At 38.3% G+C, this 23,809-nt stretch overlaps 1 protein-coding gene across 1 annotated transcript in view; it reads right to left on the bottom strand.

The window, feature by feature from the left end:
- The window catches only part of GC (GC vitamin D binding protein), a 48,272-nt gene extending 24,666 nt beyond the window's left edge, over positions 1-23,606 (bottom strand). The window contains exons 1-4 of the mRNA XM_020905824.2: positions 23,393-23,606; positions 8,989-9,058; positions 8,276-8,408; positions 6,028-6,239 (exon numbers count right to left, since the gene is read on the bottom strand). Coding sequence (XP_020761483.2) covers positions 6,028-6,239; positions 8,276-8,408; positions 8,989-9,058; positions 23,393-23,450 — 473 coding nt within the window. The 5' untranslated portion in view covers positions 23,451-23,606. The remainder of the gene's footprint in view (positions 1-6,027; positions 6,240-8,275; positions 8,409-8,988; positions 9,059-23,392) is intronic.
- Between the last annotated feature and the right edge of the window lie 203 nt (positions 23,607-23,809).

The raw sequence follows: 23,809 nt of genomic DNA, 5'->3' as shown, positions 1-23,809 counted from the left end.
CCACCAGAATACAGAAAGCCCACTCCAGACACAGCCATCGAAACAAGATGAAAAGGCAGAGAAATACCCAACAGCTAAAGGAACATGAAAAAAGCCCAGCAAGTCAAACAAAAGAGGAGAAGATAGGGAACCTACCTGAAAAAGAATTTAGAATAATGATAATAAAAATGATCCAAAATCTTAAAAACAAAATGGAGTTACAAATAAATAGCCTGGAGACAAAGATTGAGAAGATGCAAGAAATGTTTAATAAGGACCTAGAAGAAATAAAAGAGTCAATTAAAAATGAATAATGCAATAAATGAGATCAAAAACACTCTGGAGGGAACCAAGAGTAGAATAACAGAGACAGAAGATAGGATAAGTAATGTAGAAGATAAAATGGTGGAAATAAATGAAGCAGAGAGGAAAAAAGAAAGAATCGAAATGAGGACAACCTCAGGGACCTCTGGGACAATGTGAAATGCCCCAACATTCGAATCATAGGAGTCCCAGAAGAAGAAGACAAAAAGAAAAGCCATGAGAAGATACTGGAGGAAATAATAGCTGAAAACTTCCCTAAAATAGGGAAGGAAATAGCCACCCAAGTCCAAAAAACCCAGAGAGTCCCAAACAGTATAAACCCAAGGCAAAACACCCCAAGACACATATTAATCAAATTAACAAAGATCAAACACAAAGAACAAATATTAAAAACAGCAAGGGAGAAACAACAAATAACACACAAAGGGATTCCCATAAGGATAACAGCTGATCTATCAATAGAAACCCTTCAGGCCAGAAGGGAATGGCAGGACATGCTTAAAGTAATGAAAGAGATTAACCTACAACCTAGATTACTGTACCCAGCAAGGATCTCATTCAGATATGAAGGAGAACTCAAAAGCTTTACAGACAAGCAAAAGCTGAGAGAATTCACCACCACCAAACCAGCTCTTCAACAAATGCTAAAGAATCTTCTCTAGACAGGAAACACAGAAAGGTCGTATAAACGTGAACCCCAAACAACAAAGTAAATGGCAACGGGACCATACCTATCAATAATTACCTTAAATGTAAATGGGTTGAATGCCCCAACCAAAAGACAAAGACTGGCTGAATGGATAAAAAAACAAGACCCCTATATATGCTGTCTACAAGAGACCACCTCAAAACAAGGGACACATACAGACTAAAAGTGAAGGGCTGGAAAAAATTTCATGCAAACGGAGACCAAAAGAAAGCAGGAGTTGCAATACTCATATCAGATAAAATAGACTTCCAAATAAAGGCTGTGAAGAGAGACAAAGAAGGACACTGCATAATGATCAAAGGATCAATCCAAGAAGAAGATATAACAATTATATATGCACCCAACATAGGAGCACTGCAATATGTAAGGCAAACGCTAATGAGTATGAAAGAGGAAATTAATAGTAACACAATAATAGTGGGAGACTTTAATACCCCACTCACAACTATGGATAGATCAACTAAACAGAAAATTAACAAGGAAACACAAACGTTAAATGACACAATGGACCAGCTAGACCTAATTGAAATCTATAGGACATTTCACCCCAAAACAACTTCACCTTTTTCTCAAGTGCACACAGAACCTTCTCCAGAATAGATCACATCCTGGGCCATAAATCTAGTCTTGGTAAAAAAATTGAAATCATTCCAGTCATCTTTTCTGACCACAGTGCGGTAAGATTAAATCTCAATTACAGGAAAAAAAATTATTAAAAATTCAAACATATGGAGGCTATATAACACGCTTCTGAATAACCAACAAATCATAGAAGAAATCAAAGAAATCAAAATATGCATAGAAATGAATGAAAATGAAAACACAACAACCCAAAACCTATGGGACACTGTAAAAGTAGTGCTAAGGGGAAGGTTCATAGCATTGCAGGCTTACCTCAAGAAACAAGAAAAAGGTCAAATAAATAACCTAACTCTACACCTAAAGCAACTAGAGAAGGAAGAAATGAAGAACCCCAGGGTTAGTAGAAGGAAAGAAATCTTAAAAATTAGGGCAGAAATAAATGCGAAGAAACTAAAGAGACCATAGCAAAAATCAACAAAGCTAAAAGCTGGTTTTTTGAAAAAATAAAATTGACAAACCATTAGCAAGACTCATTAAGAAACAAAGGGAGAAGAACCAAATTAACAAACTTAGAAATGAAAATCGAAAGATCACAACAGACAACACTGAAATACAAAGGATAAGAGTCTACTACCAGCAGCTCTATGCCAATAAAATGGACAACTTGGAAGAAATGGACAAGTTCTTAGAAAAGTATAACTTTCCAAAACTGGACCAGGAAGAAATAGAAGATATTAACAGACCCATCACAAGCAAGGAAATTGAAACTGTAGTTAGAAATCTTCCAGAAAACAAAAGCCCAGGACTAGATGGCTTCACAGCTAAATTCTACCAAAGATTTAGAGAAGAGCTAACACCTATCTTACTCAAACTCTTCCAGAAAATTGCAGAAGAAGGTAAACTTCCAAACTCATTCTATGAGGCCACCATCACCCTAATTCCAAACCCAGACAAAAATGCCACAAAAAAAGAAAATTACAGGCCAATATCACTGATGAACATAGATGCAAAAATCCTTAACAAAATCCTAGCAAACAGAATCCAACAACATATTAAAAAAATCATACACTATGACCAAGTGGGCTTTATCCCAGGAATGCAAGGATTCTTTAATATCTGCAAATCAATCAATGTAATACACCATATTAACAAATTGAATGATAAAAACCATATGATTATCTCAATAGATGCAGAAAAATCCTTTGACAAAATTCAACATCCATTCATGATTAAAATTCTCCAAAAAGCAGGAATAGAAGGAACATACCTCACCATAATAAAAGCTATACATGACAAAGCCACAGCAAGCATTACCCTCAAAGGTGAAAATTTGAAAGCATTTCCCCTAAAATCAGGAACAAGACAAGGGTGCCCACTCTCACCACTACTATTCAACATAGTTTTGGAAGTTTTGGCCACAGCAATCAGAGCAGTAAAAGAAGTAAAATGAATCCAGATAGGAAAAGAAGAAGTGAAACTCTCACTGTTTGCAGATGACATGATCCTCGACATAGAAAACCCTAAAGACTCTACCAGAAAATTACTAGAGCTAATCAACGAATATAGTAAAGTTGTAGGATATAAAATTAACACACAGAAATCCCTTGCATTCCTATACACTAACAATGAGAAAACAGAGAAATTAAGGAAACAATTCCATTCACCATTGCAACAAAAAGAATAAAATACTTAGGAGTATATCTACCTAAAGAAACAAAAGACCTATACATAGAAAACTATAAAACACTGATGAAAGAAATCAAAGAGGACACAAACAGATGGAGACATGTACCATGTTCATGGATTGGAAGAATCAATATTGTCAAAATGGCTATACTACCCAAAGCAATCTATAGATTTAATGCAATCCCTATCAAGCTACCAATGGTATTTTTCACAGAACTAGAACAAATAATTTCATAATTTGTATGGAAATACAAAAAACCTCGAATAGCCAAAGTAATCTTGAGAAAGAAGAATGGAACTGGAGGAATCAACCTGCCTGACTTCAGACTATACTACAAAGCTACAGTCATCAAGAGAGTATGGTACTGGCACAAAGACAGAAATATAGATCAATGGAACAGAATAGAAAGACCAGAGATAAATCCACAAACCTACGGACACCTTATCTTTGACAAAGGAGGCAAGAATATACAATGGAAAAAAGACAACCTCTTTAACAAGTGGTGCTGGGAAAACTGGTCAACCACTTGTAAAAGAATGAAACTAGAACACTTTCTAACACCATACACAAAAATAAACTCAAAATGCATTAAAGATCTAAATGTAAGACCAGAAACTATAAAACTCCTAGAGGAGGACATAGGCAAAACACTCTCTGACATAAATCATAGCAGGATCCTCTATGACCCACCTCCCAGAATATTGGAAACAAAAGCAAAAATAAACAAATGGAACTAATGAAACTTAAAAGCTTTTGCACAACAAAGGAAACTATGAGCAAGGTGAAAAGACAACCCTCAGAATGGGAGAAAATAATAGCAAACGAAGAAACTGACAAAGAATTAACCTCAAAAATATACAAGCAACTCCTGCAGCTCAATTCCAGAAAAATAAATGACCCAATCAAAAAATGGGCCAAAGAACTCAACAGACATTTCTCCAAGGAAGACATACAGATGGCTAACAAACACATGAAAAGATGCTCAACATCACTCATTATCAGAGAAATGCAAATCAAAACCACAATGAGGTACAATTACACGCCAGTCAGAATGGCTGCTATCCAAAAGTCTACAAGCAATAAATGCTGGAGAGGGTGTGGAGAAAAGGGAACTGTTGATGGGAATGCAAACTAGTACAGCCGCTATGAAGAACAGTGTGGAGATTTCTTAAAAAACTGGAAAGAGAACTTCCATATGACCCAGCAATCCCACTTCTGGGCATACACACCGAGGAAACCAGATCTGAAAGAGACACGTGCACCTCAGTGTTCATTACAGCACTGTTTATAATAATCAGGACATGGAAGCAACCTAGATGCCCATCAGCAGATGAATGGATAAAGAAGCTGTGGTACATATACACCATGGAATATTACTCAGCCATTAAAAAGAATTCATTTGAATCAGTTCTGATGAGATGGATAAAACTGCAGCCCATTATACAGAGTGAAGTAAGCTAGAAAGATAAAGACCGTTACAGGTACCAACACATATATATGGAATTAGAAAGATGGTAATGATAATCCTATATGCAAAACAGAAAAAGAGACACAGATGTACAGAACAGACCCTTGGACTCTGTGGGAGAAGGCGAGGGTGGGATGTTTTGAGAGAACAGCATCGAAACATGTATATTATCTAGGGTGAAACAGATCACCAGCCCAGGTTGGGTGCATGAGACAAGTGCTCAGGCTTGGTGTACTGGGAAGACAGGGATCGGGTAGAGAGAGAGGTGGGAGGGGGGATCGGGATGGGGAATACATGTAAATCCATGGCTAATTCATGTCAGTGTATGACAAAAACCACTACAATATTGTAAAGTAATTAGCCTCCAACTAATAAAAATAAATGAAAAAAAAATTAAAAAAATGCAATGCAATTACCTTTCATTATCTGTTTAGACAATTGTTATATATTGGCTTGTTTGTTTGTTGAAATCCATTTTTATGAGTAAAACCACTAAGGGTCTAAAGAGACTGAAATCCTGGGCAAAATCCTCTCTGAAAATTTACAGGCATGGGCAAACCAACCAATTTTTATAAAGTTATCACTTTGACTTATTTCTAAAGCCAGTTTTAATGACATTTCTTTTGACTTCTCTCTGTGTGTGTATGTATATATTCTCTGTGTATATATACATATATTCTATTATCACAAATAAATATTTTCAATTTTTCATTTTTATGATCTTCTAAGTCTAAAGAATCAATATATAATCTCCTCAAGAATATTAAACAATGAGAAGATAAATGTAATATGTTTGCTTATGGGGTGCAATATGTATCTTGTTCACAGCTGTTTCTGGGGATGTACTGTAGGAATGAGAAACAGCTATTTATTTCTTATGCTCTACCTGGAGTTAAAAACTTGTGCACAGCAATAAAATCCTATCGGATGGAGTATGCAAAGATCTCTAACATAAGTGTAATCACAATAGCTGCTGTTAAATATTTGAAAATGTCACAAGGATGGAGGCGTTCCAGGTGATTCTGCTTCAGATACTAGAACTAGGATGACAGAAGGTGGGGGTTTGGGAAAGTTGCTTTCATCTTCATCTGAGAAAAGGCATTTATAATAATCAGCACTGACAAAGACGGGCTGTCTTGGGTAACAGCCAATTTCTGTTATTGGAAATTGTCTGGGTTGTGGTGTGGTATAAGAGGTGTCTGTACAGAGTAGGGGGTTAGTTTAAACATGTTTGTTATTTTGTACTCTGAAGTTTTACATGTGATGAAAGCTGCTTACTGATCAGCAAACCCCTTGGGATCTTTCCTGAATGCCTCACAGATCTCGTCATTTGTTGGCTCCACGTAAGTTGGAAATTCTTGTGGCTGGTGCTTCAGGGTAGCCATACAGAGCTTCTTTTCAAGGCCCTGGTGGGTGCAGCACTCGGGAGTTCCAGGGTGCACTGGGAATGGAGAGTTGCTTTCACAGGACTTGTCAGACAATGCCGAAGTCTAGGATGAGAAAGGAAAAACAAGTAAACTCATATACATACAAGTTTCTAGGCTTGTAGTTCTCCACTTGGTATATAGCATCTTAGCTCTAAATTTGAAAACTCTCATTGGAAACAAAGTTGTCCATGACAAGTTGCATAATTCTAGTTACAGGCAAGTATAGAGTCTTATGTTAAGACTCAGAGTCGGACCTAAAGAAAACTTTCATTAATGAGTGGACGATGTGTGACTACAGCTTTTAGAGGTTGGATCCTCTAGTTCAGTGTTTCTCCATGGGGATATTAACATCTCTGAAGATGAGGGAGGTCCTTTTAAAAAACTCCATTGATTCTGATATGATCTTCCATCTGCATTCTGTGCTAAATACTATGCTGAGAATGTGACCTCTCTCTGCCCTCCTCCCTTCCCTTTGTTACTTGAACAGATTCTTAATCCTTGACTGCCTTGGTCTTCAACATTGATCTGTGTTCTTGAAAACACAGTGGTTCTTGAACCTGCTTTTGCATCATATCACGGACTGTATAAAAATTGGAAATGCCTGGGCTGCATAACACAGAAATTCTGATTCAGTAGGTCAAAGATGAGGCCTGAGGTTCTGTTTTTTTTCCCAAAGCCCCAAAGTTTATTCTCCTGTGCATCATGGTTGAAGCAGTGCTACAACTTAATTTACTGCCTCAACAATGGTAGACTGATTCATGTGGTCAGACTAAGCCCATGGTAATACCACCAAACAATTGTAGCAACAAACTTCCTTTTGGGAAGAATTTGATATCTGGAATAATTTGATGCATGGAATAGAAATAGTAATCATGGAAAAAATTATTTGAGGATTTACATGGGAAAAAGACTTTGACATTTTTACATTTACTTTATAAGTTATCTTTTTAGGATAAACCTTCTAAAGATCTTTCCTGTCAATGAGGGAAACCAATGTGATATTAGCTTTGCGAACCAGAAGTAAACAGTGAACCTTTCACCATTTCTTTGCCTGGCAACTTCCCTATTTTTCCCTTATTACTTTCTTCCAAATAAGAAAAGTTTACAAAGAAAGTAACATATTTATAGAAAAAAAATTGCTTTGAACAATAGGAGAAGGAAGATGTAATCCAAAAAACATCAATGCCGTTTCTGCTCTTATGATCTGTCTCTAACAATCTTGGAGACCATCTCTGGTCAAGGGATGTGTTAGCAAATATATAAAATAAAATGGAAATAAAAATGTGTCCTGTTTTGATTATAATTGGTAGCTTGCTTGTTTATTTTAACATAGTGCAGAAGGTAGGGTTGAAATGATGTGATTTTGTGGTTTATGGGAGAAAATGATAAAATACTTAGAAAGTAGATAAGGGCCAGATAAAGCAATTAATGGGTAAGAGTCACTGTGTAGAATATATTCTAATCAGATCTTTGGAACATTTTTTCTGTTGGCTAACTGCTGCAGTTTTGAACAGGGAGATATTTGCCTGTAGATTCATTTATCAAGATGCAGTTAAATGCCATTTTTATTTGGCCTGATTGACAGTATCAGTAAATTGCTAGAAACGCATGTAGTCTCACCTCTTTTAGCTACTGTCTATATTTTGAAAACTGTCATTTCAGTGTTTTAAATTTTTGCAGATATACTCTAATGGAGAAAATGCAGAATTTAGTGTGTGTGTATATATAGGGCAACTGTTGAACCCCAAAATAGTTTGAAACCAATGCTAAGTTTTTCCAGGGCAGTTGGTACCAGTCTTGGCATGATACAGGTATGCATATTGGTAGGCTTCTAAGATATACAGAATAATAGAATTATTTCAGGAGGTTCATGAATTAATGTACACCCCAGTTTTCTCATTTGAACCTTGTAGGACCAATGGACAAAATTGGCTCACTATACTAGAATAAATTTGAGTTCTGGGATAATAGGCTTCATATTTCCCCTAAACTTGGAGTAGCTGGGTTGATGTCTAAGATTTCCCCAAGATATGATGTAAAGGGCTATTTTGACTCCGTTCTATGGGCCACAACAGATGAAGCCAACCACATATCCCTACCCTGTTGTCATAGCAGTCAGGATCAGCCCCTTCAGCACAGCAGGTTACTGTTAAAGAGACAACTTCATTCACAAGATGGCTGATCTGTTCAAAGGTGCCACTGGGAAATTTTCTGCTGTATAGGACCATTGACCTGAGGAAAAAAATGAACATAGAATTTTTAAAAGTCTTCATGTTTGTGCATATTTTAATATGAAGTCTCTTCCATTTTTTTAGTGGAATTTTGCACACATATTCTTGATATGTCCTATAAAAATAGGACATTGACTTTAAAAATAGGTTCACTTAGAACAAAATCTCATCTTGCAAAGCAGGAGAAGATGGACTTGAGGGGTTCCATCAAAGCAGCCTCATGTTCTTTCCTCTCTCAAGCTTCTCTGAATGAATCTGTTCTTGCCCTTGTCATGTTGTTGGCCATAGTCCTAGCATATACTGCTGCCTTTTAATTCACCTTAGAAAACTATGCTTGCTTATTCTCTCAACTCATTGGTAAACTTTTAACAAATTCTCAGACCATGGTAGTGGTAGTTCAGCTTGAAGCTTTGGATGGCCTCCACATGCCTAACATCTCTGCCCACTTTGACCCTGGGACTCTATCCTCTTCATCTCAGTGGAGCTCAGTTTAGCCCCTGAAGCTGAGTTGAAGTTACCTCACATTGAGCTTCATTCAAGGTCAGGTAACCAAGAAGAGTGAATGAATACATCATACTTACAAAGATGTGAAGTCATCTTTTCCCAGGCTGGCAAGTTCCTTGCAAACTTTATCTTTCTCATAATCTCGACCTGACAATCAGAAATAGAAAAGTTGAATCTTTCCCCTTTAAATGAATGCTCCATTAAATATGTATATACAAAGGGACATGATTCACTGATACGAAACTAACATTTTCTTAATATCTTTGTGCGGTTTCATTTTGGTCGTGCCTTTCTGTTTCTCACAATGGATCAGAATTTGATGGCATACTATTTGATGGCATTCTATAAACTTTAATTAAAATTAAGTTAAGAAAAAGAATGAAATAATACTGAAAGTAGGTGAATCAAAATGTATATGCCAACTAGTAAATTGGAAGTGTTCTTTTTGTTGTCAGGTCACTCAGTCATGTCTGACTCTTTGTGACCCCATGAACCGCTGCATGCCAGGCCTCCCTGCCCTTCACCATCTCCTGGAGCTTGCTCAAGCCCACGTCCATTGAGTCGATGATGCCATTCAACCATCTCATCCTCTGTCATCTGCTTCTCCTCTCGCCTTCAATCTTTTCCAGCATCAAGATCTTTTCTAATGAGTCAGCTCTTCACATCAGGTAGCCAAAGTATTGAAGCTGCAGCTTCAACATCAGTCCTTCCAATGAATATTCAGGGTTGATTTCTTTTAGGATGGACTGGTTGGATCTCCTTGCTGTCCAAGGGATGCTCAAGAGCCTTCTCCAACACCACAGTTCAAAAGCATCAATTCTTCGGCATTCAGCCTTCTTTATGATAATGTTAAAAGAAAGCTTTTTGTCCCTCCCTCATTTCTTTGCTTCAGATTCATCCAAGGGCTCAAATGAACCAAGAAGAAAATAAATGGAGGGCATGTCTACATTCCAAAGTGAAGCACTAGGCACAGTCATGCAGGCCTTTCAAGGTGGGGTGTGCGGCCTGGTGTTGCCACTCTTGCTTCATTCACACCTCCAGACTCTCTAACAGAAGGCTGGGTAAGCTGAGGGAAAAATTGGAAATTAGGCAAAATAATTTTGGGGGGAAGTTGTCAGTCCATTTGATGGGTTTGGAAGACTGGTAAGAGAGTGCTTCTCCTCACTTCAAGCATCATAAGAAAGTCTTCAAAGAATACGTTCAGACCTTGATAGGTGATCCTTGGAAGATGCGGTGGCATGGTCAGGTATCTGATTCAGCCTCGAGAAAACTGTACATTTAGAAAGGCTGGTTAAGTGGCCTGGTGCAACAAAGGTTAGGCTGTGAGAGGGAGACTCTGCTCTAGCCTGTGTACCTGATGCTGATTGGGCAGGAGAGCAAAACTGGCCTATAGTCATCCTACCTCGATTTTTGTTGTTTTTTTTTTTTTGAAGTGGAGAGACATTTATCTAGAAGGCAGTAGGCTACCAACAGTAGGATGCCTTTGTGCAGATGCAGACAATTTGAAAATCAAAGGGCCAGAGGGAGCTCTTAAGTTGCCAGATGATGTGAGTGATCACCAGGGATGATGGGGAAAGAGATCTCTGAGGAACCCACAAAGAGAATGTGTTAACTCTGAACATCTGTAACCAGAGAAAGGAACGCTACCGCACCAAGCTGCCCACTAAATGGGATCTGCTGCTGCTTACCCTTCCTGCTGGCTTCTTTTCCCCTCGTGTTAACCCTGGAGGAACTAAAAGCAGCCTAGAGAGTAGGACGAAGGGGAAGAGAACAGGCAGTGGAGTATATATGATTGCCTTTGCCACTAAAGGCAGCAAGACTGATATACAAATGACCTGGGGGAGTCAAACTGCCCATTTTAAAAGAATTTAGAATTTAAAAAAAATTTTTCTTTTAATTGAAGGGTAAGTGCTTTACAATATTGGTTTGGTTTCTGCCATATGTCAACATGAATTAGCCATAGGTATACATAGGTCCCCTCCCTCTTAAACCTCCCTCCCACCTTCCACCCTTTTCCCCACCCCTTGACAGATGAATGGATAAAGCTGTGGTACATATATGCAATGGAATACTACTCAGCCATAAAAAGGAACACATTTGAATTTACAAATTTTTGATGATTAAACTAACCAGAGATTACCATGAATATTATGAGGTGGTTATTTTGAGGTTCAAAAGGACCATAAGACCTTGTTTGTATAATCAGAAAAATAAAAACCCTACTTTTAAGTCCCTCCAAGTGGTTGGAAAGAGCTAGTTCCCACTAGCTGGGAATGAGTACTTTGTTATGCTGGGAAATGTGGATGTGGTGGTTGGGAATGAATACTTTGTTGATGGTGAGACCCATGTTTTAACATACCTATTACATATACAGTGGAAGAACACAGGGAAGGCAGTCAATGTTCATCTCTGATTCATCATTCATTCAAGTAAGTTTAGGACATTTTCCAATATTTTGATGCTATATTTTAAAAATAAGTATATAAATGGCCCAGTTTCTATTCTAAATTGTTTTGATGTTTAATAACTCATCCTCTTGGATTTAAATATTGGGAAATCCATCTTGGGTGATATGATGGCAACTACTGGTATGCCTTTTACCACCTATAAGTCCTTGCCTCAACTCCACAGAAGAATAAATATACATAACACAGGGTAGAAATTCTTCTTACTTTTAAATTGGAATATAGTTGATTTACAATGATATGTTAGCTTCAGGTGTATAGCAAAGTGAATCAGTGATACATATATTTACTCTTTTTTTAGATCATTTTCCCATATAGGCCATTATAGAGTATTGAGTTCTCTGTGCTATACAGTTCTCATTAGTTATCTATTTTATATCATATATTGCTTATATGTAGAAATTCTTGTTTTATGATTTGGAGTGAAGGTGGTTGTGGTTGGATATGGACTGAGGAAGATTTTTTTTTTCCCTTTTAAAAAGACTCTCTTTAGGATTTGTTTGAATTAATAGTGAAAATGCCTGGCTTCGGTGAAAACTGCTCATAGAGGAAGCTCTTGCACCCTAAGTCTTTCAGGTGAACTGTTTAAAGTATATATCCAAGGTGAGAAGTCAGAATTGAGGGGCAAAACTTTCTTAAGTGTTGTTTTGTAATAATGGATTAACTCATCAAAATCACAAAGAAAGTGATTACATAATCAAATATCACATTATCTTGGGAACTAGGACAAGACACTAGGATTGACAATAGCCTTTTATACTCTATTGACTATCTGATAAACCTTCATATCTAGTACATTTCCTGTAATTTATTAACTTATTTACAAGGTTGGATATTGTCAGTTTCAAAAGGTCAAAATAAAGCAGGAATTTTGTTAATCATTAATGGTATCTGGTGGGACTGAAGATTAGGACACAGAGGGAAAGATTTTAGGATACAGCTGTCCTCCTATAAGGTAGTATGGGGGGGATGTCAACAACGTTTGTTATTCCTGGGTAGAGCTGAGAGAAATGGCTGACAGATTTTAGTTCAATGTGAGAGAATTTTATAGCTGTGGCTAATTAGTAACTGAAATGATGAACAGCTTTTTGAAGTGAGTTTGTTTTTTCCTAGAAATATTCAAGTGGAGTTTAAATAGCAGTATATTGGGGGCTTCCCTGATAACTTAGTGGGTAAATAATTGGCCTGCAATGCAGGAAACACAGGAGACATGGTACAGGTCTGGGTTGGGAAGATCCTCTGGAGGAGGAAATGGCAATCCACTCCAGTATTCTTGCCTGAAAAACCCCATGGATAGAGGAGGCAGGTGGGCTACAGTCCATGGGGTCACCAAGAGTCAGACACAACCGAGTGACTATGTGTGCATACATACATTATAGATTCCTGGATTTAGAACACAATTGTATCCTCATGATCTTCCTGGTCACTTCTAAAAGTTACAAAATCACCCCTTTTTGAAGTAGTAAGAGTAAGAAATTATATAGAATCTTTTTTCCAAAGCTTATTGTTTCAAGCCACACACAAAAATAGCTGGAATAAGGACTCATTTATCCTCAGTGCAAAGGGCTAACTTTGTTTAATAAACTCTCCATATAAAACTTCGGAGGTCACTTTTGTTTTAATGTGACCACTCAATAAGATGCAAAATGAAGGCCTGCATTAAGTGGGGACACCTCTGAACAGTTAAGGATCTATTTTGTTTTTAGCTTTCCAGATTTCTCACTTCACTAAGGAAGTAGAGTCTCTCAGTGTGTTGGGAATGTGAGCGCATGTGAATGTGGTACAAGTAGACACTACATATCATCTCTTGTTTAAACAGCTTTAATTAAATCAACTGTCTGTACGGACAGCACATTGGAATCCATGGGTATTTTTAGTTAGAACGCTAACTATTATTAGTTAGAATGACAGGAAACTGAGAAGCTAGATCAACTACACAAGACTTAAAATGGTTTTGGAGCCATGTTTGCTTGGAATATTCAGTCTTGGGCAAGACAGAAGCAAGGGAAAAAGCCCTAAAGAGGCACTGAAGAAATTTAGAATTAAAATATAAGATAAAACTGCTCTTACAAAAGTTACCCGTAGAGGAAGCTACTGCACCGTGTATCTTTTAGGTGGATTACTTTAAATATTTCTGACAAAAAAAAATTCATTTATTCGAAGAGAAGATCTGGCGCTTAACTGACAAAGTGAGTAGGCTAATCACTTTTTCATTTTCTAAAAAGTAGCAAATGCTGAAGTTAATTTGAAATGTGATTTATTATAAATCGATTTCTTATTCCATGGAATACTGCATAATGTTTTCACACCAGTTGAGCTCACTTTGATTCATATGATTAAATCCTATATCAAATGAATTTCAAATGTCATACTCTGTTCTTTCATGTGTCATGTGGCTAGGAAGAGGACAGTCTGGACTTTGATGCAGCTCTGGTAAATATTGGTGTAATCCTGGTGACACTGGAAAATCATTTTCACATCCTGAGTCCTCAGCACTCAATGTTTACAAATGTCCTTAGCAGAGTTGCTTTTTGCAGTAGCACGCCCCTTTTCTATCTGTATTGTGAAACATTCTGGTAACTTGTGCTTCATTCTGGGATTCTGAAAACATTTGGTTTACTTTTGGGAAATCTTTACTGCTTCATGCATCTTTCACCTTTCTCAACACAGCTGACAATACTTGTTCATACATGTAACAGACATGTCTTGAAGACTTACTCTGTGGCAGGCATTGGGTTCAGTACTGAATATACAATAAAGAGCAAAATGGACATGACCTTGTCCTTATGGAACTTTTACTCTAGTGGGGGTAGACAAGATGATACTCACTCTGGTGATACAAACTTTAGGGTTATTCTGAATGCTTTAACTATTGTTATAATTTTCTCTAAAACCATATTGATCCTCTAGAAAAGCTGTATAGCGGGAGCTGTGGTTAAAGCCTAAATAACACTGAATTGAATTAAAAAAAAAAAATAACAAGCAGGATGCTAGGAACTGTCTTAAGTTGCTATTTTGTTGTTATGTTCTGGAGAATCATGGGCTTTCAGAACTGTTGGGCTTTTACATTTTTGCAGTTTTATTCCTTTGACATTTTTATTTCCATTCTGCACTGACAGACTCATCTATGTCAGAAAAGGTCAATATACTCATGCTTTTATTTTATTTCTTTAGACTTAAAGAATACGGTTTGTACTATTCATTTGGACGAATTGGGCTAGATATTCAGAGTAGTGGTTTTAGTTGAGAAATTAAACATTGTTGGGCTAATTTAGGAAGTTGCCCTGATTATTGAAATTAAAAAAAAAATCACAAAAAAACTTAGATGTCACGAAAAACACTGTCAATGAAGAAGTGGTAATCAAATTAGTACTTTTCTTTTTTTTTTTTTTTCAGTTTTCTTGGGGTGGGGGCTCATTTCCATTGATATTTTAAATCATTATTACCTAAACTATTGGTTTGGTTTCATACTGATGTTTGCAGGCATGTATGTGGTTTTGAGTTTAAGCCAATGGGCTGAAACTCAGTTCTTTTTAATATTGAACTTAGAGTTCTGCCTGACTTCTATAGACTAACCTGAAAGAAATTAACTGTACCTCTTAGGATGCCATCAGTGGAACATTTCAGATGTTGAAAATTCACAAACAGTAGAAGATAGCAGAGCAATGGGTCAGTTGCCCAGATACTACAATTGCAGTAGAGGATAGCCTCATAGACTCACTCAAATGTGATGTCTTTGGGTTCAACTTGGGTGGTAGCCCATACAGATGCTACACTCACCAAAGTCCCAAAGGAGGCATTCTTCCTCCATGCGTCTTGTTTCACCTCTCCTTCGCTGCACAAATTGAGCACCTTGTCATCTACAAATGCTTTTGCAGAGGTGAAGATAAGGGAGCAAGTTTCCTTCTTCCACCTTTGGCATGTGTGAGAGTGTTGTCTTTGGTATCCTGACTTGGAAACTTAGAATGCATTACAGGTCTTGGTTTTTAAAGCAGCGTAAGAATAAATAACATGATAAAGCACCATATAAGAAATTTGAAAGCCACCAATACTTAAGGAACTGAGGTCTGATGGAAGAGATAAGAATAAGACCATAACACCAATAGCAGCAATGGTGATCATCACCATAGAAGACATTGAAACAAAGCATATTAACTCCTAGAATGGAAGGGAGCCTTTAGAAAGATTTGTGGAAGGAGCTATCACTTGAAGTGGACCACAGATGATGGGCAGGATGTTAACAGGGATACATGAATTGGGGGAGGAATTTTAAGTAGAGAGAACAACATGAAAAAAATATCTGAAGTTAGAGAATCAGTCATAGCTGGAGAATGAGTAATCCAATAAAACTGAAACGAGGAACTTAAATATTAGAAAAAGTGATCACCAAAGTTTTACTTTTTTTTTTTTTTTTTAAGATAATGGGTATCTATTGAAATGCATTCATGTATAGGCATGAACTCAGAGTTGTATTCAAGGAAGAGTAATCTTAGGATCTAAGTGAAATAATACCTTGTTATTAAGGCTGTTCTATGAAATGCGTTAATCTAGGTAAAAATATATAGCTTATCTCCTGCCTAATGTGGACTGTAAGGGGATCAAACCAGTCAATCCTAAAGGAAATCAACACTGAATGTTCATTGGAAGGACTGATGCTGAAGCTACAATACTTTGGCCACCTAATGCGAAGGGCCAACTCATTGGAAAAGACCCTGATGCTGGGAAAGATTGAAGGCAGGAGGAAAAAGGGGCAACAAAGGATGAGATAGTTGGATGGCATCACTGACTTAATGAACATGAATTTGAACAAACTCCAGGAGATAATGAAGGGCAAGGGAAGCCTGGCACACTGCAGCCTATGGGTTGCAAAGAGTCGGATGTAGCTGAGCAACTGAACAACAACAAAATGTGGTTAAAACTCAATGAATGTTAGCAGTTCTCTCATGGTAAAAATCCACTGACAGTACATAGTACAAGATGCAATTTATATGCCTTGTGATAAGGATCCCATGTAACTTGCTGCAGTTCTTCTCTCCGGTGGCAGGCTAAATTACTTTCTGGTATGAGGAAAATGGTAGAAAAGGTACAAAGCAAACTCCTAAGAATCAGGGAATTGAGTTAACATGTACTCCAGTTACCTCCTGGCCAACTCCCCCTGGACCTGGTCAATAAAACTGCAATCTATCAAAAGTGAGATGCTTTCACTCATGGACTCTTTTCCTTTGGGAAGTCCCAGCCTGTCACAGGGCCCGGAAACCTACAGTGTTATATTTCTATTGCTATGGTAATAAATTACCACATAATAGGGTTTCCCTGGTGGCTCAGACGGTAAAGCGTCTGCCTACAATGCGGGAGAACTGGGTTCGATCCCTGGGTCAGGAAGATCTTCTGGAGAAGGAAATGGCAACCCACTCCAGTACTCTTGCCTGGAAAATCCCATGGATGGAGGAGCCTGGTAGGCTACAGTCCATGGGGTCGCAGAGAGTCAGACACGACTGAGCAACTTCACTCACTCTTCACTCACTCACCACACACTTACTACCTAATATTTCTGTTGGGTAGTCTGATACAGATCTCACGGGCTAAAAATCAAGGTGTCAGCAGGGCTCTGTTCTTCTGGAGGCTCTAGTTCAGTTCAGTTGCTCAGTCGTATCTGACTCTTTGTAACCCCATGGACTGCAGCATGCCAGGCTTCCCTGTCCAACACCAACTCCCAGAGCTTGGTCAAACTCATGTCCATTGAGTTGGTGATGCCATCCAACCATCTCATCCTCTGTTGTCCCCTTCTCCTCCCACCTTCAATCTTTCCCAGAATCAGGGTCTTTTCCAATGAGTCAGTTCTTCACATCCATTCTTCAGTGGCCAAAGTATTGTAGTTTCAGCATCAGTCCTTCCAATGAATATGCAGGACTGATCTCCTTTAGGATGGACTGGTTGGATCTCCTTGAAGTCCAAGGGACTCTCAAGAGTCTTCTCCAACACCACAGTTCAAAAGCATCAATTCTTTGGTGCTCAGCTTTCTTTATAGTCCAATTCTCACATCCATACATGACTCCTGAAAAAACCATAGCTTTGACTAGATGGACCTTTGTTAGCAAAGTAATGTCTCTGCTTTTTAATATGCTGTCTATGTTGGTCATAAATTTTCTTCCAAGGAGCAGGCATCTTTTAATTTCATGGCTGCAGTCACCATCTTCAATGATTTTGGAGCCACCCCACAATAAAATCTGTCACCATTTTCATTGTTTTCCCATCTATTTGCCATGAAGTGATGGGGCCGGATGCCATGATCTTAGTTTTCTGAATACTGAGTTTGAAGCCAACTTTTTCACTCTCCTCTTTCACTTCCATCAAGAGGCTCTTTAGTTCTTTGCTTTCTTCCACAAGGGTGGTGTCATCTGTGTATCTGAGGTTATTGATATTTCTCCTGGCACCCTTGATTCCAGCTTGTGTTTCATCCAGCCCAGCATTTTGCATGCTGTACTCTGCATATAAGTTAAATAAGCAGGGTGACAATATACAGACTTGACATACTCCTTTCCCGATTTGGAACCAGTCTGTTGTTCCATGTCCAGTTCAAACTGTCACTTCTTGACCTGCATACAGGTTTCCCAGGAGGCAGGTCAGGTGGCCTGGTATTCCTACTGCTTTAAGAATTCTCTTTGCATTGGATGCTCTAGGGGAGAATCCATTTCCTTGCCTGCTCCAGCCTCTAGACACCTACGCTTCTAGACTCAAGAGCCCCTTCCTCCATTTTCAAAACTGGCAACTTTGTACCACTCTGTGCCTTTTTTCCTTATCACTATCTTCCTCTGACTGATTCTCTTGTTTCTCTCTTGTGATTGCATTGGCCCCACTCAGATAATACTTTCTGTATTTTTCTATTTTAAGAAGAGCTGATTGGCAACTTTTATTCTACCTGCAACCTTAATTTCCCTTTGTGATGTAAGCTAGCATATTTGCAGGTTCCAGGCATATTGATGTTGACATTTTTAGAGGACGCTCTTTCTGCCTACCATACATGTTAATATTTAAACCTGAGATTTTACCCGCCATCAAATGACTCCAAACAGAGACCAGAATTGGTGTGGATTTGTATAAGACAGTCTGATTCCTAGAATCCCACTAGCCAGCTATGTATGTTCATCCCTATATTTCATTGTTGTTTTTCAGTTGCTAAGTTGTCTCCAATTCTTTGTGACCTCATGGACTCTAACCCTCCAGGCTCCTCTGTCCTCAACTATCTCCTGGAGTTTGCTCAAATTTATGTCCATTCCATCAGTATCATTTCAGTAGCCTCTCAATAGTGATTCTACTTTGCATATAATTGTTTTGAATTCTACTTACCACATTACGTCAAATTTTGCTTTGTTTTTTAGTTTGGATTGTTTGGGGAAGTGATGGGAGGTAGGGTTTTGGTTAGGGAAGCCACTACAATAGCTGGGTAAAGGGGAGCAAGAGCCTGCACAAGGAGAATATAAGGAAATGGCACTGTAGTTGTAAAGAACCTGCCTGCCAATACAGGAGACATAAGAGGTGAGGGTCTGATCCCTGGGTCGGCAGGATCCCCTGGAGGAGGGCATGGCAGCCCACTCCGGTATTCTTGCCTGGAGAAGCCCATGGACAGAGCAACCTGGTGGGCTACAGTCCATAGAGTCACAAAGAGTTGGACATGACTGGGAAGCAACTTAGCACGCAGATAAAAGAGGGAGTGTTCCCATGTGCTGAGAACTAGATCTACGCAGACAAAAAGGAACACTGAGGAGGCTCTGTGCAAGGCTGATGTATCTCAGGGCTAAAATTTATAGACTATGGAAGTGACTGAATATAGATTAACAAATGGATGCAATAAAATCCAACAATGCTCTGCAAGACTGAATGTAGATGGCTTAGAGGTGATAGTGCCCCCAAAATAGGGAAGTTTAGAAGGCAGAGCCGGTTTCATGGAATAGGGATGAACTGAGGTTTGGATCAGTTGTGGATGACCTTGGTGGACAGAATGAATTTCACTTACTTCCCCTTAAATCGGTGTTAATGACTGGTTCTCTCTTATACTTGTCCTAAGATTAGTTAAAGACTGTGTCAGCTACATGTCTCATGAGAGGCAGTGAAGCAATGATTGTGAGCATTGCCTTTGTAAACCCACTGAATTGATGTAAAATTCTGATTTCACCAATTACTAGCTCAGTTACTTTGGATAAGTTACTTACCCCCTCTTTCCCTCAGTTTCTCCATTTATAAAATGGGTATAATAGTACTGAGCTCATCATGGTGTTGCAAGGATGAAGCAAATGTATCTAAAAGATTTTAAAAGAATGTATCTAAAAGATTTAAGCTGACACATTGTAAATTATTAGCCATTTTATTCAGTCCATAAAATCTAGTGTCAGTGCTTTATAATGAAAATAACAAAAGACTTAAAACTTACTCCTTCCAGTCTATCTGTGATGTGTCCTAGTTGACATTTCTTGTTGTTTCTGTTTAGTCTCTAAATCATGCCTGATTCTACTATCCCATGGACTGCAGCCCGCAGGCTTCTTTGTCCATAGAATTCTCCAGGCAAGAATACTAGATTGGGTTGCCATTTCCTTCTCCAGGGGATCTTCCTGGCCCAGGGATTGAAGCCTACATCTCCTGCATTGGCAGGTGGATTCTTTACCACTGAGCCACCAGGAAAGCCCCTTAATTGTCCTTAAATACTCAAAGCTGTCTCATGAGGTAGGTACTCTAATAACCTTAATTTTGTGATTTTACACACAAAAAAGTCTACTAAATGTACTATACGGCAAGTAGTGTTCTAAAACTGAGAATTCCAGCTGGGAACAAAAAGTCCTTGATTTCATGGAGTTTACATCCTACATCTTACTTTCATTACAAAAAAACAAATGAACAGCTGGTGATGAGATGATGAGTGCTAAAAACGAAAGGAAACTGAGACTGAGACGGGGTAAGGGGATAGAGAAAAATATAGTGGGTTCTCTTGGTAGGTAGGTTGGTAAGGGAAGCCTTCTCTATGTGTGAACTTGGAGCAGACAGGGGCGGATCCATGTGAAGTGACTATAGATACTAGAGGGAGGCCATGCAGTTCCTTTTTAATGATTTCAACTTCTTCCTATAGAGATCAACCTTGTGACCTTTTAAAGTGTGTGTACACACCCCCATAGCCCACCTGTGATGGTGAGTGCATACCTGGCATTGCACTTGACAACGATGAAGCATAACTTTGCTATTGATGTCCAAGGAGGTTGACATTGCTCTTGATGATCGAGTTTAGATACTTCTCTGACTTCAGTTCTTCCTCCTTTCCCTTATCATCTAAGCTCTTTAAGCTTTTACTTGGGCTGCTTTGTGAACTTAGATCAGGTCCTATCTGTTCCTAGTCTGGGACATTTGCACCTGGCTTCCTTCTGCTTGAAACATACTTCTGGATATTTACATAGCTGTCTTCTTTTCATCATGTAGATCTCAAATCCTGTGTCACCTCCTCAGTCACCATTATGTTTGCTTTGCAGAGATAATATATAGACATATCTGGGAAATTAGAATATCTACTTGCTCTAAATTGCTTCTCTTTAGCATTCTGTATAGCTATGTTACTGAATCAAACTTAGGACAGATTTGTTTTTCACATGGCTACTGAAGAAGTGGTGGTCAATTTGTAGAAAAGAGAAACAGAATGATTCAGTGGTTGATAGGAAGACTGGGTTAAATCATATTGTCTTAGGACTGTTTTGACAGGTAACTGGGAGAAAGGAAAATACAGCTTACCCAGCAACCAGAGGGAAATTTACTTTCTTCTTGCTGTTTGATATCATGTTTAATAAAATTATGCTGAGAATGAAATGCTTAAAGCAAAAGGAAAATGTTCTTGCTGACAGCTCTTATAAACAGCAGTGGTTTATTTCTTGTAGCATTATTTCTGTGGTGATTGTGAGGCTGTGTTAGTAGCCTCTTGCTTGTTTCTTGGAGGGGGAAAGATACAATTTGGATTAGTGCTTTATCCAGTTTTGAATACAGAAGCCAAGTGGAGGCAACTGGTGGACATAATTTTCTTGTCACTCACAGGGTAGCTAAAGTGGATATTATATCATTTAGATTTAGCATATTTGGTAAGCCCTTCTCTCACAAGATGTATGCAAGGGCTTGTGAGCTGAATCCCCAGTGCCATTTGATATCTGAGGATGGGCCTAACTGGAGCTAATGTTCATGTTGGATACATTTTGGAGCTGATGTTTTCCAGAGACTATTTCTATAGTATATAGGCATTTTAGGAAAGAGCCCATATGTCTGGGAAACTCTGGGTTAAATCTTGTTTTGTTGTCCTATGAGTTCTGAGAAAACAAAAACATTTATCATAAACCAGCCAAGAAGGACTAATGTATGGCTTATTTCTTAAATATATTTGGATATAGAAACTTCTTTCTGAAATGAGGGACATACACCTTGGAAAAGGGGTTCTATATAAATGATGTGGGTGATCAGTCAACTCTCAAGAACTAGACAGAGAGAACTGCAACCCTAACCAATCCTCCAGCATCTAAAATTCCTCTCAATTCCTTTAATGTGTACAATTTCTGCCAGTAGTGAGCACACCTAGTTTTCAGGTAAATCATTGACTTGGTATTTGGGTTGTGCTCAGGTATTATAGAACCCAGGATTGATGGCTCAGGACTACAGTCACCAAACATTGGACATTTATTAGGTAGATAATTGTATTTTATGTCTCAGGCATCACCATCTGAGCTATGGCACATAGTTAACCAAATTCATTGTGAAGTTCCGTTCAAGGGAGCTGGCTTGAAGTTTTTAGCATCCATTATATCATGGGCTGAGAGAATTTTAAAAGATGTTGAAATAGAGGTTGCAGAATACTGGTATTCTCCAAAGCACCGTAACTGTTTGAAGTCAATCCAGTGTATCCTTACTGAGTCAGTAGAACAGAATGGCACATTCTGGCATTCACATGTAGTTCCAGGACTTAACCATTACTGGACTTTCTGTGTTGTGAAGATCCAGATCTGAAACTAGTTCAGGAGGACTTTCCAGGCTCAGATCTGCCCTAGGGAAACCCTGGGAAAAGGAATAGGCTTTCAGGGTTCCTTGGGACCTGGGCTATTCAGAGGTCTTGTAACAGACATGAATAAGACAAAATTTAAAAATAATTTGAATGATGAAGATTTTTTTCCTAAAAAAGTGAATGTAAAAACAACAATAAAGGCAGGAGTAAGATTATTCTTGTCACAGTTAATAAATGATTCCTGGGGCACACACATTTTATTCCACTGGTTAAATGTTGTTCATATGAATTCTAACACATGACTTGGGTAAACCTGTTAACTGGCAGCTCTACGTGAAAATTTTAACTTTTCAAAGTGGGATGAATGCAGATTCCTTTTATAAGCATTAAAGAATCACCCAGAAAGTAAACTGAGACAGATTATGAATTTTGCAGCTTGGGAACTTGCCACAAAGTTGTATATTGCTCAGAGATAAAGACACTAGTTGATAAATGAACTTAATGAGAAATATAGCACAAAGATCTTAATAGTCATATTTCATAGCTGTTAAGTTCTTTTATGTGAGATATTTTAGAAACTATAATGTGACTTCAAATATTACATTAATAGAGGATTCCTTGGAGAAGTTAAAAAAAAATCTCGGTTGACTTCATGCATCATTGATATGGTATATTGTACTCTCAATGGCAGTGAGAGACAAAGCTTAGTGATGGATCACAGCCTCCCTCTGCATTCCGTTTTAACAAATAAAAACATTCTAATTTTGAACCATTTTCTTAGATCTTGGTTATTAAGAAAGCGGGGAAAGATAAATGACAAATCATATAGCTTTTCTTTCTTTCTTGAGATTCTCCTTGGCTATCCTATTAGAAAACTATATGTCACATCTGAGTTTAAGCTTAACCCACTTTCGTTCTTCCCTCTCTCCCTCTTTTAAATGGTAACAAAGTTAGAAAAGTGAAAGTTCTTGCAAATGGTCACAGCACTGGAAATCTTACCTCTCTCTAGAGCATGCACAAAGGCTACAGCAAGGAGGAAAACCAGGATCCTCTTCATTTTTCTGCCACCACGTCCTAATGAAACCTCCTTCTCCTGTAGGTTACCCAGTTGAAAAAAAATGGCAGCCCAAAGTAACCAATTCCCTTTTACTTAGATTCCGGGCTATGCACTAATCAATTATTAATCTCTACACAGAAGCAAGGGTAGTCATCCTTGGGCCACAAGAGATAAAGTATCATCAATCAAAGCAAACAGACAAGCTGGAGAAAATGTAGTGGAAAATCTAGGAGACTTCAATCATTAACTTTGTCAAACTGCAAAAGAATCAGGATATATATAGTTACCCCACCCCACCCCCACCATTGCTGCTTTTCACTGGAGATTTTCTAGTGTATTTATGGGCACATTTTCCCTCC

The sequence above is a fragment of the Odocoileus virginianus genome, chromosome 29 (assembly GCF_023699985.2).
Source record: "Odocoileus virginianus isolate 20LAN1187 ecotype Illinois chromosome 29, Ovbor_1.2, whole genome shotgun sequence".
NCBI lineage: Eukaryota > Metazoa > Chordata > Mammalia > Artiodactyla > Cervidae > Odocoileus > Odocoileus virginianus.
The sequence above is the reverse complement of the archived record's forward strand: the minus strand, read 5'-3'. Positions and strand labels throughout refer to the sequence as shown.